We start from the raw sequence: 14,865 nt of genomic DNA on the forward strand, positions 1-14,865 counted from the left end.
TGGATAGGGCCGCTCTGATTGCGCTCCACGGGAAAGCGAGAAGAAATAGCCTACCTCTGATCATCAGCGCGTCATATAATGTTTCAGCCGACGCCCCTCCCCCTGTCTCGTTTTCTCCCCTCACTCAACCTCTCCTTTGACTCACAGAGGCGGCTCAGCACCGGCGCACGGACCGCGGAGGATACGGCGCAGAAGATGGCTGACTCGACCGGGCACCGCGAACCCTCGGCGGGATCCCCGGCGTCACTCGGGTCGCTGAAGAGCCGCAGGACCTCCGGCGTGTGGCGGCTGTAAACAGCTGCCGCTGCTTCTCTCCTCTCGCTCTCTCTCACACACGCCCCCCTCCTCCTCCGCTCCCCTCCTCACCGCAAATATTGACAGAAGTATCACAGAGAAAACATGGCAGAAATGGAAAAAGAGGGCAGACCTCCGGAAAATAAAAGAAGCCGCAAGCCAGCGCACCCGGTGAAAAGGGAAATAAATGAAGAGATGAAGGTAAAAAGGCTGTGTGCCAAGCTACGTGAGATTACGCGTGGAGTGTGTCTGTGTTAGAGCTATAGCTGTCCCTCAGAGGAGGATTTTGGCTGCACCTTTGTGCAGTTTGCTACACAATAACCAAACTTTAATTTAGGATGTCTGTGCATTTTTATTTTTATATATTTTTTATTTTTTCATGTGCTGAAATGGGAGGCTCTGCAGCCTCACACAATGGATGCGGCACACGCTCACTGCTTCACTTTCACTATTAAGTTGAAGGGATACTCTGAGGGGGTAATGCCGCCTGTCATAATCTCGCCGTTTGTGCGCCCTGCTTTTCATGGCTCACCCGGAGTCAATGGAAAATCCAGTGCGTCAGTGAAGGCGTCAACAGTCCGTCTACTATTACTATTAATACTATCGTACACATACTGGAACTAGGGAGCGCTCCCAATGTGCATAATTAAGAGATCAATTTGGGGTAAACACTAGTCTATCCGTGATGCTTTCGGAGCTCTGCGTGGGTTTGCATTATTTCGTGTGTGTGTGCGTGTGTGTGTGTGTGTGTGTGTGTGTGCGTGTGTGTGTGTGTGTGTGTGTGTGTGTGTGTGTGTGTGTGTGTGTGCGTGTGTGTGTGTGTGTGTGTGTGTGCGTGTGTGCGTGTGTGTGTATGTGTGTGTCTATGAGAGTGTTGAGCAGCTGCCCAGAGGCGTGTGATCCAGATGTGCGCCTCTTTACGCGCTCTGTCGAGGAGAGCACATTGTGTTCGGCCTCTCCCCTTTTCCCTCACATTGAGCCACGCGTTGTTTCTTTCAGTGGTTTGTGTTCTTTGACTCGGTGCACGCTGGGATATTTGAGCTCCATGCGGTTCATTGTGGAGCATGGAAATGTTCCTGGTATTTATGCGTGTGCATGCGTGTGCGTGCGTGTGTGCGTGCAAAGGCAACTCGCTTTGTCTGCATCCCCTCATTGTTTGTACACATTTGGCTGGAGACGCAGGATCAGTCAGTGTTTCCTCTGTTGTTGGGGATGGATGAGCAGGTGATCACATCAGGAATAAATGCAGTGATGTGTTTTCATTTCAACATATTTTGGCTGCAAGATTAAATGGTTTTCATGTGTGTGTTTGCGTGTATGCGCGCGCGCGTGTGTGTGGGTCGTTCCCAAAGCGCATGTGTCACTGCTCTTTTTCTGGTACTGTAAAAACAGGAACAAATACTCTTCTTTTCATTCACAGTCAGGATGTTTTGTTTTTCACCCCTTCTGTCAAAATGCATTTATAATCCCACAATTCCAGTGCCTCAAACTGGAAAACGTGTTTACATTTCTGCTTATATTTTTAATTTTTTTTAATGATAAAATTATTATTTTATGGAATAAAATCTGATTATGATGACAGAGGAAGAATGCAAGTGGATAATAGGTAGTGCTTATGACCCTTATATAGAAATGGATATATTTTAAGGGTTTATTTAGAATGAAAATGACTGAAAAATAATTTTGAATACAGGAATGACCTGTTTTGGCTTACATAATGATGGGGACAATTGCTTACTATAATGTTGTCCAACATACTTGAAGAGTAAGGCACAAAAAGTAATTACCAAAGAGATTGGCTGTTCACACAGTTCTATTATCAGGCATATTTACGGGAAGTTGAGTGGAAGGAAAAACTGTATTGTAAACCAAACTCAGTTTAGGAGTATTGTGGTGATTCACAAGCCACAGAGAGCATGTTAGAGTTAGAATAGCCACACAGACCTCAAACCTTAACATAATAATTAAAATAAATCAACTAATAATATTCAAATTTATTGAGACGTATCTGCATATGCGGAGTGCATAATACAAATAAAAACAGATGCACAAGTAGGACATCTATAAATAAATAAAATAAAAGCCATCCAACACGCCCTCCTTGGTGCAACATCTTTCTCCATCATCTGATCCATTTATTTATTTTTCTTACTTAGTGTTTTGTGTCCTTCACTGTGCACCATACTCATGATCACTGCCTCCCCTTTTCCAGCTCTGATGTTTTTGTTGCTGATTACAGACAGAACGGTTGCAACAGGACGCGTGCTAGAGCGCGGGCTCTCTTTTCTGTCCTTTTGGGCGAAGTGTTTAAAATGGACAAAATATTCATGAGCTGAATTTTTTTGGCGCATGGAGGTCAGCTTGTGGCACAGCTCCCGTTTTTTTTCCCTCTCAGTTTTGTCATTGTTACAGATTCATCACGCACGCTGCAAAATGCTGGGAATAAAACAGAAGCCAAACTGATAATGATTCGTCACACTGACCATATGATTGCATGATGCCAGTCGTCACTTGGAGATGAAGTTCGCAGGTTTGCATTTCCTTTGGCTGTGAAATGATAGATTTTTTTTGTGCGACGCAAGTCATCATTCAAAATTCAGTCGATTGACATGTTTTATGATGTGTTTTGAAGCTGTGACATGTCAGTTAAGCATCTCATTTGATTGAAGCGGTACAATTTGTCAGCAGGTGACAGGTCTGCCTGGATTTTTTTCAGATAGTTTTGTGAATCTTGGCTTCTTTTTCTTCACATTTTCTTTTGAAATTCTGTTTTTGATCAGGTTTCAGGTGCAGGAAACAAAACAAAGGATAATTCTTCTCCAAGTCTAAATGTCCGGTCTTTTATGTATTTTTTATTTATTTATTTTTTATTTCCTTAACACCTAACCCTCAAATCCTGGTTATTTTCTCTTCTTGACTCCTCAATATGCAACTGTATAATACCAAGACTAGTTTTTGCTAGTATTTGTTTTGTGATTCACTTTTTTGCAATAAACCTATTTATTTTGATATTTTGCACAGATTTTATTTAAGAAATATAATGCAGATTCGCCTCTGCATTTTCAAACTGAAAATGTTTGTTTAAAATGTCATGAAAGCATATTTTAAGTATGAGAAGTCTGAATTAGTTTGCACACCCGGTCATAGTTTGGTAAATTACGTAATCTTTAATGTGTCAGATGTTATTGTCCCTTTGAGTAAATAAGACTTTTAGATTTTGTTCATTTGATCTGAGCTAATTTGTCTGTGACTTGGATCAAGTTTTCAACCATTCGCTGTCTCTCTGTCTGTCTAATTGCAATATTTTTGTAAAGAGAAAAAGACCATAATGAAACATTTCAAAACTTTTATGGAGTGTAATAGAAGGGTAAGTCCCTGGCCCTTTATGATTCAGCTGAAAAAAACCAAAACCAATCAGTTAGGAAAGAGAAAATATAAAAAATAGAAAAGGTACAATTACATAGTTGTGCATTATCCTTAATCTAATACTTTGTTGTGAGGAAGCTTTGAGTCATTTTCAGTATCCAGTCTTCCGGATACTTCTTCCACCTGGTATCTTCTGAAACTGAGATTCACCTGTAAATTAATTTAGTGTGTAACCTGCTAGAAAATTGAATGCAGTTGCTGGGAGAATAATCTAAAAGATTTCAGAAAAGCCCCACTGTACGGTTTAGCAATTGGATCTGTAAGAGATCTAGCAAGTCCCTTTTAAGTTTTGATAAAAGTTTCTCTGTAAGGTGAGGGAAAATAAACTATAAATTGTGGAAATATAACCAGTAAGTCCCAGGAAAGTCTTGTGTAAGTTTTTAAAAAGCAACACCTGAATCCCACAACAGCTCACTATAACCTCTGGAAAGTTGTCTATAAGTTGAGAGAGCATAATCTGTACATTTAAAAAGAATTCACTTGCAAGTACAAGGAAAATATCCCCTAATTTCTAAAAGTAACATTGAAAGTTGCAGGAAATTATCTATAGGTTCAAGAAGAGTTCCTGGTCACTTCAAACAAAGTAACTTCCAGGTTTCTAGAAAGTATCATCTAAGTTCCAAAAGAAATGTCTTTAAATCTTGAAAAGTAAATCCTAAAACCAACAAGTTTAGTGTAATTCCTATATAATTGAAAAGTTAAGCACAAGTTCAAGAAATATTTATTTCTGTAAATTCCAGAATATAAATTTTAAATTGAAGTAAATTCATTAAAGAAAAAAATATATAATCATTTTGAAGGAATTTGTATGAAAATAAAAGTAATTTAAGTTTAGGAAACATAGCCTGTTCATTTCAGACAAGTTTATTGTGTATTATGCATTTCTACTGACATTGTTTCTTTCGCAACTAATGGCATTTAAATAGCTGTTTTATTAAATCACTGGCAGGGAATAATATGTTAAAGTAATAATGAGGTAAAGTTTCATTTGCTTTGTAGTGTTTTTATTTTCGTAGCTTGTGAGGCTGCGGTTGGGTTCTTCATCCATCCAGAGGCTAAAAATACTGTAGTGTGATGTTAGTGAATCAAACACACTTGGAAAAAAAGGGCAACCTTGTGAACATGGATCAGTTCTAATAAACTGGGTGATAAACCCAAAGTCCATTACAGCAGGATTCTGCCTCAATCCTTTTAGTGAATTTTATTGCATTGATTTTCTGAAGAAAGCGTTGATGCTCCTTTGCTAAAACCAAAACACGGCTCAGGTTTGCTTCCGTCTCGTCTCGCAATTTAAATATATCTGACCAAATCTGGAGAAACACACTGACTCACAATGTGCCCTTTTGAGGTCTAATACGTCCCCAACAAAGCAAGCAGTCTGACAGAGTTTCCTTCATCTGGCTGCATGGGTAAAATAAGCCCCAGTGAGAAGTCGCGGAGCAGAAGGAGTGGGCATGTAGGGGATCGGAAAGGCCGAGAAGTGGGCTGAGGAACAAGGGGAGAAAGGAATGTATACAGAGCCGGGCTGGCTAAGCTGTAAAAACTGTAACCCGAGCGTCCCTGCTGGATCAAGTATCAAGAAAAGTAGAGGGGAATGAAAGCAGAGGAGAAGGAGAGGCGGCAGGGGAGTGGAAACCAGGGGGAAGCGACGGGGGGAAAGTTGGCGTGTGGATTCTGGAATTTTATCACAGTGTTCTGTAACCTGCTCTGGTTTCCTACCACAAGGTGTCGGTTTCCCACCATCATCATCACCACAAGCCCTGCTGGCTATGTTTGGGTCTGACTGAAGGGAAACAAAGGAGAAGCGTGTTGAAGCAGAATTTTATGTATTTATATCACACAAGTTTCTGAAAATACAACTGAGCAGTGTCAGTGTTTGACCTGCGTCTGTAATTAAAGTATCTGCACTATAAAATTAACACACTTCTAATTATCCAGAACATTGTAGTGAACTTGTTTTAAAAAGGTTTTCCCCAACACAACCATTTCACATGCGTGGGAGTCTAACAGGCTTAGGTCAGATTGCCCTGATTTTGATTTTGTCAACCAATATCTGTGATTTTTTTTTTACATTTTGAAAATAAACTAAAAACATTTACATTTGTTGCAAAATCTTTAATTAAAAGCATTAGACAGCCCCAGACTTTGAATTAAGAAAATGGATTCATTTGTTACAAAAATTGCATGTGAAGAAATATTATTTTTAAGAAAAAGGAGTGAAAGTTTTTTATTTAGATTTTTTTATGTAACAAAGTGTATGGAAACATTAGAAGTCCATAACTTTATGTTTCTATGAGGTATAAGTAGGATGTGAGACTGAGGCAAATTTCTCTTAGTCACTCTTCAAAATGGGAAAGACAGGAGAACTTCTCCTAAATAAGGCAAAGCTATGAGAATTTTTTTTGGGTCCATGCGTTTCATTTTAGTGCCTTGCTTTGATTTGTGGTCACATAGTTTTTTTCCCTCTTTTTTTTATTTTTGTAATGTTTCCACAGTTTTGGTGTCATTTAAAGTGATTGTTCATTTCTTTCGTTCCTCATTTTCTCCCGTGGATGTGTCACATTATTCCTTTCACCATAACTCTCTTTATTTATTATCTGGGTTTGTTTTTCAGTGTGGGATCCTCCTATTTTACTTCCTCCTGCATCCTTTGCAGCAAGGCCTTTGATGTAATTTATTTTTCAAGAGTTGATCCACCACCATCAGTATAACGATCCAAAACAAAACTTATAAAAACAAAGATAAATCAACCTTCTTCCATGACCTTTTTAGTTCCCAAAACTGAATACTAAGACCTCTGTGGCTCACTGGACTTTCCACAATGGCTTCCTGGCTAAATGTAATAAAGAATCAACTAATGTTTATAACAAATGCAGGGTTTATAGCAATTTTTCTTTTTTTTTTTGGAATAATTTCATTACTGAGTGACATGAAAAAAAATCTTGTCAGTAGATTGTAAAACTTCTGTGTTTTTTCCCGTAATTTTCTACAAATATCAACAACCAGTAGAAGGAAATTTATCCATCCTCTTTCCGCAAAAGTTTGTTTTTAGGCTTAAACCTAAAAATAGACTTAAGGTGGTTACTCTTTAAAAGTTACAAAAATATCTTATAGTAGATATTTATCATAAAGTGAAAATTGTTCCAAATTGCCTTGTAATAGACATGGTAGTAAAGGAGTTTTATTTAGCTGGGCTAAGGGGAAAAGTAGATTGTACGGCATTATCAGAAGGCTGCCAATAATCGTGGCCGTTCCTATTTTTACCAACTTACTCACCATTTACCCTGTGAGGAGCTGGAGGGGATTTTTGATGAAAACTTTTCTACATATTGATCAACAGCTCCTGCGACAGACTGGTGACCTGTCCAGGGTGTACCCTTCCTCTCGCCCGGAACGTTAGCTGGAGATAGGCACCAGCAACCCTCCTGACCCCACTAAGGGACATGGTGTAAAGAAAATGGATGGACGGATGGATGATCAACAGCTGATTTCTGAAAGATGCTGTAATAAATGACCATCTAGCAATAAATAATAGTTACCTTCTTTGTTACAATGTGAATTTCATCCATTCATCTTTGTTTCTGTTCTCAGCATCTCTGCGCTGGAGGTTTTAATCTAAGAAACAAATCTATGGGCTCATCTTTCACAAAAGAGCAGAAATATCTCCCCCTTATGCCCAGGTGCATTTTAAAGCACTTGCAACTTGTTACATTCATATTAAATTAGCATTTTAGCCATTTATGTAGATTAAAAGCTATCATGCCTCCTCTTTACATACATCTGTAGCTACCTCTGTGCCTCTTTTGCCTCTGTGCACCCACAGCCAAGAAGTTGGTGCAACTGCTTTGATGAGCCGCCAGCGAGGATTGGGTTGCACTCCTAATAACGCTCGTACTTTCTCAAAGTAGTAGGGTGGCGGAGAGGACAGGTTGGCAGGAAGGAAGGGGAGACACACAGAGATGCTGTGTTTTTGTCTTCATTGTGTGGTTACCTTACGGCTTATATCCGCTTTACTCTAGAGTACATTTAGGCGCAGGTTATGCTCCGACTCCTTTCTTCAATAGGTGGATTTTCTCCTCTTAAGGTTTCACCTTTTACTGCTGGACAATTTTCTACCCTTGTGCTTTGCTCCTTTTAGCTTTGTTATCTAACAGCCCCCTGGTGGCAACATATTTTCTGTTTAGATTTGATTGTGACCAACTTAATAGACAATAAAACATGATTAGCCAATACAAAAACTATTGTGTGTTATAGTTACGTTGCATGGAAAATTAGTGAGCCTTGAAGCAGCACAGTGAAGTGGATAAACAGAATACATGGTTTTCAGGCTTGTCAGCCTTTATTTGTATAAAAGAATTGAAAATGATTTCGATATATTTGTTTCCTCTTAACAAATACACTTTGCTGTTGGTTTGTCACAACATGCGTTAAAGTCTGTGGCTATAAAGTAACAAAATGCAATTTTACTTTTTCCTGGCACTTGGCATAAAAACCGAAATAAACCAATTTTTTGCTTCTTGCTATTGCAAAGATATTCTCAAACAGTGTTTCTGCGAATGACAGCGATGTTGTGTTGGTAGCTGTCACAACCAAACTTTGACTTGTGAAAATCTATCTGACTTCCGGGAAGCTTAAGGCAGAAAGAGCACTGCTGTCATTCATCATTATCTGAGGAGGAGTGTTGTTACTGGAGCTGTCCTCGTTAGCAGCCTTCACACCTTCAAACACCTTTTTCATAAAGCTTGCAGAATGATAACATTATTAGTAACTGGAGTTGATTTTAACTTCTCTAAATAGAAAGTCCCTGTGCTGTTACAGCAGAAATCATTACATTCTCTGTGGAAAAACAAAAATCACCGTCTGACATGGAATGAGATGTAAACCTCCTTGTTTTAGATCCATTAGGACTAGCAAAGTTATTTGTATTTGCTAAATGCCAACAATATTAAGATTATTTTCAGAATTGAATGTAATATTCTTCAATAATCGTGATCGTTCCAACCAATCATAAAACAGAAAACGTTTAGGAAAAGCTTATACTGTCTCAGCTCACACAGTCCAGGTGGAGAAAACTCAAACATTTGTGTGGTATTGGATCAGATCACACTGCACAAACAGCATGATGCTTTCTGTAATCTGTCATTGACAAGAATTGTGCCACAGTTAATTTCCTACATCTTCCCACTGACCATCTATCCACAGTGGTATTTCATGACACAGTGATCAATAACTCCTGTCATTCCTCATTTGTGGTACCCTTCCATCACTTTCACCGAATTCTTCCTGGAATAACAAGAACTTTTATATAAGATCAGATGATGGGGGTCTCTGCTGCTCCTGGTGTCTCAAATATGCAGAGTTTATTCTGTGTTTTCTGTGCTTGAATTCCTTTTAAGTCACAGGATTTTGCATTATCTTTGAATACGATTTTTTTTAAGTTAGTGGACTAATGTCATTTTCTTTCAGAACAAACTAATTCATTTGTACCCATTTAACATAATTAGGTGGAGTCGTCAAACATAACTTAATTGTATTTGAACTTTAAGCTAATTTTAGCCGAAGATTTAAGTTAAATTTTGTTATTTCTTGTTTCTTGAAAAATAACAACATAAATCCTTCACAGCTCAAGTTGCATAAAGTGGCTCTACTTTCAGGTTACTTTCTGAAACTTGCATGATGTTTTCTTGGAACTTAGAATTTTGTTTCTTAATATTGCAGAACTTATAGGTGACATTTCAAGACATTGGTCTTTCGAAGGGCTTAGTTTTGAAGGGTAAGACTTTATGAAAACTTGCTTGTTACTTTCCTAACACATGTGTTTGAACATTTCCACAGAAATTTTAGGTGACTTTTTAAGAACTTAAAAACTAGATAAGTTTCAAACCTTTTGGGGTTTCATGTGTGTTCAGCGGGGTCAGGACTGGAGGCATTGGGCCCAACCTCTCCACTCATTCTGTAGTTAGTCTGATAAACCTCACCCTGTGGGGTGAGCATTGACATATAGGTTCAGTCTCTAGGAGTGGATGGATGGGATTGCTACTGGTTGCAGAATCTAATTTTGATTTCTCTGTGTGTTGAATGACAACAAACCGTACTTTTCCAGTGATGAAGGAAAATGCCACCCCACATCATCACACTGCCTCTACCAAAAGCTGGAAGAGAGCATTTAGAGCACATCACATAATCTACCCTGTCACGCTATCCATAAATGCATTGCATTATAAATATGGCATTTTTAAAGCGAAATAAACACGTTTGATTTATTGCTATGTCACCCAAACACAAATTTCCCTACTTTTGGGCTTCGGTTTACAGCTAGATACATTCTTAACTGTAGGTCAAAGACTGCACAGCACTTACTCTTGCAACCTACAGAAACCAGAAACACGTTCATAACTAATTTTGAACAGACTTGCTCTTATAAGAAAATTTACTCTGCTGATCATTTCCTGACCTGGGACTAGTATTTTCGCGCTGCCCCAATAGATTTATTCTCACCAGGAACATTTTCATGTTTTATAGCCAAATGAAGGCTGAATCTTGTACTGCAGTAACACTTCATTGAACGGATGCTTCTGGAAATGTTCCAGCTGAGAGATGTATGCTGATGATGAACCACATGCATTAACCACATTACGGCTCTGAACTAAAGCGTTTAATCACTGGGTTGTGAAAGAAATACTTTAGTGTTTCACCTGCATGGCTTTTAAAATATGTATGTGGACATCTGGGCTAAAATTTCAGCTCAAACTACGGCGATCTTTTTCAACCCAAAACATGATGCTTACCTAAACCTAAGCAACAGATTTATTGTTTTAATCAACAGTGACTTTATGCTATAGTTTCTAGCTTCTTCTTCCACCTCTTCTGCTTAGTTTTTGTTTATTTATTTGGTATTTTTTAGTTTTCATTAAGTGAAAATGTTGCTTCTCTTACTCCATTTCTTTGACTACAAAATAAATGGCTTTGTAGTGTTAAGGAAAAGTCCTGAGTAACTCGCCCATTCAGCAGTAAGCAGGTATTGAATTTCCAGATTTAATGTTCAATTATTTTCTTTGCCTCTATTTGCTGCGCTCTTTGAATTTCTGAAGTAATATGTTCCAAGCCATCACACTGCCACCATGTTCTACTGTTGGTGTGATGGTATTTTTCTGAAATGTTCTTAGTTTTATACTAAATGAAACAGGATGCACACCTTGTCAGTCCACAGAATGTTGTCCCAAATCTGCCACCTCCACCTACTAAACTGAAAATGGGGTTAATCACATTTAATTCATGATTTAATAAGAGAGGGAATTATGTCCTCAATGCTTTCAAATGCTTTTGATAACTCACATGACCTATTTCTGGCAGTAAAGCAAGTTTTATGATGTGAAATATCTAATAGAAAGATGCCAAAAACATAAAACACATTATGTCCTTATTGTATGTTTCTTTTTCTGAGTATTTTTTTGTCCCCTGTCTGCTTGTGCTCCAGAGTTTTGCAGAGAACACCATGAATGAGTTGCTGGGTTGGTACGGCTACGACAAGGTGGAGCTAAGAGATGCCGATAACCTGGAGATTGGAGAGATGCCACAGCACATCTCAGTACTCAAAGGCAAGCCTCACGTTCAGCTTACTCTAATGGATAATGCTTAGCTGCATACTGTGGTTTTGTAATCATTGGTTTGACATTCAGCGTTTGAATTTTGTAGCATCTCTTATTGAGTAATTTTCTTTGTCGATAACTGTTTATTTTATAGGATCTAGACCTCATGATGTTTAGTAATAACAACTTGAAGCAGCGTTTTTACCTCCTAACTATAAACTTTTGCAACTACACTCACTGACAAAACCCGAGAACACATGAGGAATGGTGTAACTGTTACGCTAAAAAGGAAGCGCACCCTCTTTCAACTGTTGGGTTTTACATAATTAGAAAATTATAACGATCCAGCCTGTTGATGTTTGTGAAAAAACTTAAGTACGCTCAATGATTCAGAATGACGTGAAGCCACTTTTGAGAGCAGAAACTCTCATGAAGTCATTTGCTGTTTGATTTTGGCCCTCTCTTCTTCATAAAACAACCACAGTTCATAGAAATTTGCAGATATTTTTTGATCCTTTCAATCAGCTTGAGGTCTTTGTTCAAAATACTTTTTTCTGGTAGTCTTATGGTTCATTCAGATGCAACTTCACAAACACAAATCATAATCAGAGATAGAGTTTTAGATTGTATGATTGGGTAACATGCAAAAGTTGCAAACTGCTCGGACCACTTGGATTATTTTGAAACAGAAAATATGTTTTTCTGTGCTGCAGTAAGATATTCTGAACTTTAGGATGTTACATTACAACAGCGTTTGCAGTGAGTGGACACATCTGTCGGTCATGAAAATCCTTAAATTGTTTGAACCCTTTTATCTGTACAGAAAACTCGTTGCCAAAAATCCCAGGTTCGACAGAGAGCTGTGAAGGCTCTCCAGACAGAGCCAACAGCTCCCTGTCCTTGCCAAACTCAAGAAATGGAGTCGCCGAGCCGTCCAGCACTCCCTCCACCTCCACGCCCAGCACCAAGGAGCATGGAAACATGCCAATAGTGGTCCCTATGATCCCTCCACCGCTTATCAAGCCCCCTGCAGGTATTGGCACATGAATGGCTCCTTCTATTTTTCATTAGGCATTTTCTCACTGTTGTATAAAGGAAACACATTTAAACAATACAAGTTCAAGGTAAAAAGATACGAAAAAGACCAGAACAATCTTGCAGATTTGCCATTAATTAAAGAGAATCGTCACAATCAGATCTGTTTTTGACTACCATTGTGTCACATCTTAATCTACAGGAGAAGACTATCTTGCCAGGCATTTCAGTTGAACTTTGCTGCATTTAAAAAACATGCTAACTGAGATGGTGTATTGCTTAGACTGAAAGCTTGTTTAACTTATAAACCAGGAGTACTCAAATCCAGGCTTTGAGGGACGTTACCCTGCAATTTCTAGATTTGTTTCTGCTTCAGTTGAGGTCATTAGCAGGACACTGGAGAACTGCAGACTGAGGAGGTAATTTAACCATTTGATTTGGATATCTTGAACCAGGAACATATCTAGAAATTGCAAGGCACCAAACTTTGATGCTTCGATTTGAAGACTCCTGTTGTAGGTTTTAGTATTTTTGCTATTAAAGCAGAAACATTTCATGGGTTGAGAACTTGAAACTAGTGTTTCAAGTCTTATTTAGGCAGAAGGAATTTCTCAGTTCATGAAAACAAGACAGGGCCTAGGATTCAACCCTGAGGAACTCCACATGTAAGTGATCAGTGAAGCTCCTCCAGCTTTCAGTCTAGGCTCTGGCTTGTTTTCAAAATATTTATTTTTAGGAAATGCAAAATTCCTTTACATTGTTTGCTGATGACATTCAAATCTGCTTGCCTGTTTATGCACAAACCAATGTTTCTCCTCAGTCTTTATTGGTACTTTGAAATGATGACAGAAACCACATATTGCTGTTCAGAGGTCAGATGGTCATGAGTTTCCTTTTATTTTGTTCAGTCGTTCTTTTCTTAACAACTTTTGTATATTTTTAACATCTTCTTTAAATTAACAAAGTAAATCTTTAGACATTGTGCCTTGTTTTCTTCCTTAAGATTTTGAAATGAGTATCTATGGCTTTATATCGAAATGTTTACATGGCTATAATTTGACTTTTCACAGGAACTAATAAACAGAAGCATGAAACTCTAATCCACTGCCCATTAACCTACAAATTAATTAGTAGATCAATTTGCATATCTAATTGTTGGTTTTTAAAGGTCCTTCTCAGTCGCATCCTATTTGAAAGATATTGCAATTTGTTTTCTGTCATCATGAACTCTGAGGTCCAATAACCAGCTCAGGTGAGGGCAGTTATAACTCCTAAACTACTAGAGAATGTTCTAATGCCTCAAATTTTAAAGGAATATTCAAAGCCCAGGTCAAATTTTCCATTTGCTTAATAGAAAACCATACAAACGAAAGCGATATGGGCATTGACACAAATGTTTATACAGTATGAAAAGTTTGGCCTCCGTATCAGCCAGAGACGGCCAGCTAACGAGCTCGATACCTGCTGTACACCTTGTTTTCCACCAGCTGCCCAGGTGCCAGTATTACCCCATCAACTCTCAGAGGAAATGTCCGCTCTCCCTGGCCTGACAGGGGGCTTCATTATCCCTCGTGTCTGCTGCGGACAGGAGGCTGATACACTCCGACGGAGGGAGTGTGCCGCCTTGGCAGCGCCCAAGAAGAGTCCCCACTGGCCCTGCCCAGGCAGGAAAACAGATGGTGCGGCCCCACTTAAAGCCCGGTACCAACTAACTACCAGGCTGACACCTTCTTCAACTCATCTCACCCCCCTCCAACCTATCCACACACACTCTGAATAATTCATGTGCTCCACTAAAATCCCACAAAGGCTGTTTTGAGGTGCAGGTATGGAGAATGATGGTGGCATCTAGTCGGGAGGCTGCATAATTACAGCGATAACTGTCCGCCCGAGTGTTATGAGAGCTTCCTAGGAGGGGCAAGCATCTCCCTTTTTATAAATACATCAAGAAAGATTTAGTAATTTTACATTAGTTTTTGTCCTATTCGGCATCCTTCCATTCACTCTGTTGTTCCTTAAAAAAAACTAAGCTTTTTCTTGACCTTGTTTCAAATAATACTCACAGTGGGTATTGATTATATGAATGAGAGAAGAAAAAAGAGGAAATGCAGACCGAGTCTCGTTCGCTGTTTTTAGGACCCAAGAGAGTTTTTTCCCCCTAATTGTGAGTTAGTCTTTACTTAAAATCGGATAGCCCTGCAGATCCATTAAGTTCCAGAATAGGGTGAAAAACCCTTCCAGCAGTGATGAAGAGGTGACACGAGGTGAAAAACTAATGGGCCTGCATCCGTCCCACCCTCACAGTCATAACGTGATAATTGGGAGATACTAGAGGGAATATTGGAGGATCTCTCTCATTTCAGCGGCAACTGCACTAAAAGCCCAAAGCGCATCATCAGCAGTCACAGTTTACCACAGAAGAGGCCTTTCACTATCACCAAGGGGCTTTTAAAATAATTTGCTGCCCAGACACCGAAGACTTTTTATTTGGATTAACTGTTTAACAGGCTGGGATTGGAGG

General features: G+C 39.0%; 1 protein-coding gene across 5 annotated transcripts in view; it reads left to right on the forward strand.

Moving 5' to 3' along the window:
• The first annotated feature begins 14 nt into the window (after positions 1-14).
• sobpa (sine oculis binding protein homolog (Drosophila) a) overlaps positions 15-14,865 on the forward strand; it is a 42,217-nt gene continuing 27,366 nt past the window's right edge. For 4 of the 5 annotated variants that reach the window (XM_008399698.3, XM_008399700.3, XM_008399699.3 and 1 more), the window contains exons 1-3: positions 15-495; positions 11,198-11,318; positions 12,133-12,342. In XM_008399698.3, coding sequence (XP_008397920.1) covers positions 400-495; positions 11,198-11,318; positions 12,133-12,342 — 427 coding nt within the window. In that variant the 5' untranslated portion in view covers positions 15-399. Of the gene's footprint in view, positions 496-11,197; positions 11,319-12,132; positions 12,343-13,831; positions 14,024-14,865 lie in introns of all 5 variants that reach the window. The other variant, XM_081603394.1, reaches the window with a different exon arrangement.

The sequence above is a fragment of the Poecilia reticulata genome, chromosome 22 (assembly GCF_904066995.2).
Source record: "Poecilia reticulata chromosome 22, P_reticulata-male-v2, whole genome shotgun sequence".
NCBI classification, from domain to species: Eukaryota; Metazoa; Chordata; class Actinopteri; order Cyprinodontiformes; family Poeciliidae; genus Poecilia; species Poecilia reticulata.